This window comes from Priapulus caudatus, unplaced genomic scaffold, assembly GCF_000485595.1.
Source record: "Priapulus caudatus unplaced genomic scaffold, Priapulus_caudatus-5.0.1 Scaffold927, whole genome shotgun sequence".
Lineage (NCBI taxonomy): Eukaryota > Metazoa > Priapulida > Priapulimorpha > Priapulimorphida > Priapulidae > Priapulus > Priapulus caudatus.
Window position 1 is genome coordinate 55971 of NW_014577988.1, and position 5496 is coordinate 61466.

Here is a 5496-nt window from a genome sequence, read left to right on the forward strand (position 1 = left end):
TAATTGCAATTCTTTGTGTAATTGCATTATTTTCATCTTGGTCTTAAAGTTACGAGAGAGTCTGGGATCTCATAATGTTAAGAGAAAATTTGCTATTATTTTTCATTCTCATAACTTTACGATGTTTCTGTCAACGGTCTACGAGTCGAAGTTAATGTTAAGACTAATGTTAATGTTTAAGTATTTTATGGGTCCACCACGACAAAATTTCGTACGATCCGTTGTGACCGGGGTTTGTCGTGGCCAGATCTTGCAACATGCCCGAAATGTATTTCGAGTGGTCACAAGGGCTACGACACATCAAAGATGGTTTGGCGATGGGGACGCGACAGAAAAAAAAGATATGTCGTGGTTATGTCGTGGGTGTGTCGCAAGTCAGTCGTGCGTCAGTCGTGAGTTGTCGGGCATTGTCGGGGAGCTGTTTTTCACGTGAACAGGTCGTGGTTCACTCGTGGGATGCACGTGCTACAGTCGTGCGACTGGCGCACAACAGTCGTGGGTCATTCGTGGGTCACTCGTGAGTCACTCGTGGGTCACTCGTGGGTCACTCGTGAGTCACTCGCGCGTCCGTCTCCCGACTATATAACGAGGCCCGGTCTGTTGCCTGCCATTTGCTGCAGAGATTTTCCAGTGGATACATCGAAGTTTTGCCCGAATTTTTGACATTTGTCACTTCATTTAATCAAAGTTAGTATCCAGGATGCCTCTCAAGAAGAAAACCAACAAGAGAAAGATGGTAAGCCTAGCGGTTGGCCCTTGGTGATGCTGAATGGCGAGGGGCGACACTTCCAGCAACAGCTCGGCTGAGAAATCATGGCCAGAACTGCCATCACGCAAAATGAACCCGCGTATCGCGCTCCCCAGCCCAGTTTGCGACGAAATCACAAACGGCAAGACCTTCCCCGCTCCAGAAATGCACCTCAAGAACTCACAGTATACGCGGAGTACGCAAGAACTTCAAGAGCGAAAAGACGCACGACCAGGTAAGACCAACGCGAATGGAAAGGATGAAAAGGGGAGCACGGAACAGAGTTGACTAACCTCAGAAAACTTCTTGCGGACCTACACGGACTACTCTACCACGACTGACGAGACAGGAACCACCCTATATGAACCCCTCAGGTACTTTAGAATGATGATAAGCAGACGAATACGCGCGATACGAAACTTGAGTAGAAAGAACTCTTGGCAGTGCCGAGTAACTATTGACTGGCGCCAAACATCAGGCGCTCCGCTCGATCCAACGGCCGAACGCCCAACCACGTCGGGGGTGCTTTCTTCGTCCTTCCTTGGCGCGGTCTCCGGCCCGGATCAACGCCAACAGCAGCCTATATTAATGCTCGTTGTGAGCCCTTCTTAACATGACGCCCACCTCATCAGGCCACCGCGTCAGCTACCGCTCAGCGGTGGGCACATACATCCTCCTTTCAGCGCGCGACAGGCAGTTTTTAATTCGTGCCAAGCGTTCAATTCGCCCGAGCTATAATACCCCGTCAAAAAACGAAAAATATTGCAAGAACTAACGCCAAGACTAAGCCCACGACGCCTTGGGCTAATGTTGTGCGAGCTCTTACGCAAATATAATTTCGTGAAGACCAATACTTGTACGCTGGGCAGGGCTCGTTGTGACGGCAAGGCAGGCGAGCGCATGCCTCTTCAGAGCAAAGTGCTACTGGATGACTATTCACAACTAATCAAATGGCCGAACTGCCCTACGCTCAAGACTGCCAGAGCACAAACTGTACGTAACTTTGCCCTCTCCCCGTCTATAACGGAAAAATTGACGTATAGCTATCGCCCTGAAATAGATAGCTCATAGCATCACGAAACTGGTTTCTGTCACTGCTTCTGTTTTGTAAAGAAAAAATACGCGAATAGAATAAAAGGTGAGCGTAACGTAACGTTAACGTAGCTTACTATTACGTGGATACATTGAAGATGGCCCAATCGAATGTGACGGCGTGAAAGGGACGCAGACTATGGAACAATCTGCCTGGAAATGCCCGCTATTACGCAGAGCCACTGTAGAGCATCGAGACATTGAAAGCCTTTCAACGCACCCCGCGCAGCGCCGTGTTGAAACTGGCAGTGGCTAAGGTGGAGTGTAGATGTAGTAACCTGGAGAATTAAAATATCATAAATAATAGTACCAGACAGAAGAAGAACAAGAAGAACAAGAAAAAGAAGAGGAACGTAGCTTACCCGTACTAAACGTGGTTGCCGCCCACGAAAGTCCAAACAAACAGTAAAACGCTGATGAACGATGATGGCAATCGCTGAATGTTTTGACCGAATTATATGGGTTTGTGGATTTGGTGTCGATCAAACTAACGTCCGAAAAAAAAAAAAAAAAAAAAAGAAAACAAAAAAAATTTTTTTTGATTGTTCCATGAATGTCGAAAATAACATAAACAGTCAGCAATAATTCACTGCAATAAAATGATTCAGCCCAACGGAAAGTTTTAAAAAATGTCACAGGACCTACCTCTCCGCACCACGTCGCGGCACAGTTGGATCCACAGCAGCACCTGCACGCACACACATCGTGGTGTGTGTGTGTGTGTGTGTGTGTGGTGCTGGTGTGTTGTGGTGTGTGTTGTGTGTGTGTGTTGTGTGTGCCGTGGTGGTGTGTTCTGGTGTGATGTGGTGTGTGTGGGTGTGATGTGCGTGTGCAAGTGTGCATGGTGTGCGTNGAGAGAGAGCGAGAGCGAGAAGACGACAGAGAGAGAGAAGGAAAGAGAGAGCGCGAGAGAGGGAGAGAGAGAGAGAGAGAGAGAGAGAGAGAGAGAGCGCGCGCGCGAGAGAGAGAGAGTGAGAGGACGACAGAGAGAGATAGACTATATTAACTATTATATACATTTATTTATTTATTATAGTTTAACTATATGTTTAAGTGTCAGTGTGCAGCGTGAGCAATGGCGGCCGCTAGTGTTTGTTGCACATGAGCATTTGGACGGTTTTTATAGGAAATTGTCGGCAATAATAGGTGAAAGAGAGTATAGAAACATTATGACTTTGGTAGTAAATAGATTTCGTAGTTATTTAGCATTATATTTTATTGAAACGCTCCAAGTGCCTGTGAGCGAGAGAGCGAGAGAGAGCGCGCGCGAGAGGAGTCAGAAGATAGAGCGAGAGAAGAGGATAGAGAAGGGGAGCAGGGAGAGAGCCAACACGATAGAGTGGCGAGTAACAGTAATATAACGGAGAGCGGAAACACGAGAGAGAAAGATATACAGACGGGGAGGTGCCAGAGAAGCGCACCGCCATTTGACGCTCGCACCTCTCTCCATAGATCTGCGATTCACGGAACCTGGTGCCGACAGTAACGCCGTCAGACATGCTACCTGCTGCAGGACAGGTGTCAACGCTGGCTATCGTAGCAGTGGCAGCGTGTGTCGCCATCGCTGGCGGTACGACGTTCAAGGATTGCGGTGAGTGTCGTCGGGGAATGAAGGTGTGGTAGTGTGCTTAACTACAGCGTGACACACGTGTCCTACGCCGCCGCTGATCAACGACGCACGCACGCACGCACGCACGCACGCACGCACGCACGCACGGACCCGCCCACCAAACCCTTAACTCACCAAGGTACGTACGCACCCACACACCTAACCATCCGTCCACCAAGGCACGTACCCAAACAGCCACTAACACACGCACGTACCCACCCACGCAATCACCCACCCACCAACACACGCATGCACTCACCCACTGCCGTACGCACGCACGTACCCACCCAACTACCAACCAACCAACGCACGTACACACCTTATCACCCACCCACCCACCAACGCACACACGCCCCACCCACCACCGCTCGCACGCGCGTACCCACCCAACTACTCACAAACCAACGCATGTACGCACCCACGCACCCAATCACCCACCCACCAACGCACGCCTTTTTTTAATTTAAATTTTTAATTGTATTTGTTTAAATTTTTTTCCTAAAAATTTTTTTTTTATTTATATTTTATTATGTATGTGGCATTTCACTATGATTGAAGTATGCACCAGACAGGAGTGGAGGAGGAGGAAGAAAATAATTCCTAAACTATTTCAGTGTCATTCACCCTCGAGATCTTATCACAAAATTTCATTCACCCACGACAAAATTTCCTTATGTTTTTGGTCTAGTTTCATTCACCTCAAAATTATTTCATTCACCCTTGGGTGAACCATACACCAGTTTAAGAAGTACTGCTGCTGTGTAAATACACTGTGTATATTTTTTACCAGTATATTTTTTTTGTTAGTATTCATTTATTATGTTAAGTTTAATGTGCATCAGCGTATTATTTGTATCGTGCACCGTAGGACACGTTGGTCCTACGGGTCGTTGGTCGTGGGTAATTCAAAATTAAAAAAAATTTAATTAAAAAAAAATGCATTAAAAATTAAATTAAAAAAAATTAATCACAAATTAAATGAATAAAAATTTTAATTAATAATTAAATTTACAAACAAAGAAAAAAATTACGTGTGCCTGCGTGCACCGTAGAACCAACGACCCGTAAGACCAACGACCCGCGGTGGGTGGTTGGATGGATACGTGCGTGTGTGTGGCGGTGAGTGGTTTGATGGGTGGGTGCGTGCGTTGCTGGGTGGGTGAGATTACAGTTCTTTAGTCCTACGGGTCGTTGGTCCTAACCAACGCACGCATGCACGCACCCACCCAACAACTCACCAACTCAATCACCCACCTACCAACGCACGCATGCACGCACCCACCCAACAACTCACCAACTCAATCACCCACCTACCAACGCACCCACCCAACCACCCACCCACCAACGCACGCATGCACGCACCCACCCAACAACTCACCAACTCAATCACCCACCTACCAACGCACCCAGGCAACCAACCACCCACCAAAGCATGCACACAACTACGCAAACCCAAACCACCCACCCAGCGACAAACGCACCCACCCAACCACCCACCCACCAACGCACGCAGGCACGCACTCACCCAATAACTCACCCACTCAATCACCCACCCAGCAACGCACCCAGCCAACCAACTATCCACCCACCAACGCACGCACGCAGCCAAGGAAATCCAAACCACCTACCCAGCAACGCATGCATGCACACACCCACCCACCGCAGCACACACACACGTATACACCCAACCACTCAGCAACCAACGCATGCTCGCACGCACCCACCCAACCACCTACCGACCAACGCACGCACGCATGCACGCACCCACTCAATTACTCACTCACTCAATCACCCACTTATCTATCTATCTATCTATCTATCTATCTATCTATCTATCTATCTATCTATCTATCTATCTATCTATCTATCTATCTATCTATCTATCTATCTGTCTGTCTGTCTGTCTGTCCGTCCGTCCGTCTATCTATCTATCTATCTATCCGTCCGTCCGTCCGTCCGTCCGTCCGTCCGTCCGTCCGTCCGTCCGTCCGTCCGTCCGTCCGTCCGTCCGTCTACCATCCATCCATCTATCCACCCGTCCACCCAT

The 5496-nt window shown here is 48.3% G+C and overlaps 1 protein-coding gene across 1 annotated transcript in view; it reads left to right on the forward strand.

The window, feature by feature from the left end:
- Positions 1-700: 700 nt before the first annotated feature.
- The window catches only part of LOC106814456 (epididymal secretory protein E1-like), a 24427-nt gene continuing 19631 nt past the window's right edge, over positions 701-5496 (forward strand). Inside the window, exons 1-2 of the mRNA XM_014818771.1 lie at positions 701-736; positions 3293-3431. Coding sequence (XP_014674257.1) covers positions 701-736; positions 3293-3431 — 175 coding nt within the window. The remainder of the gene's footprint in view (positions 737-3292; positions 3432-5496) is intronic.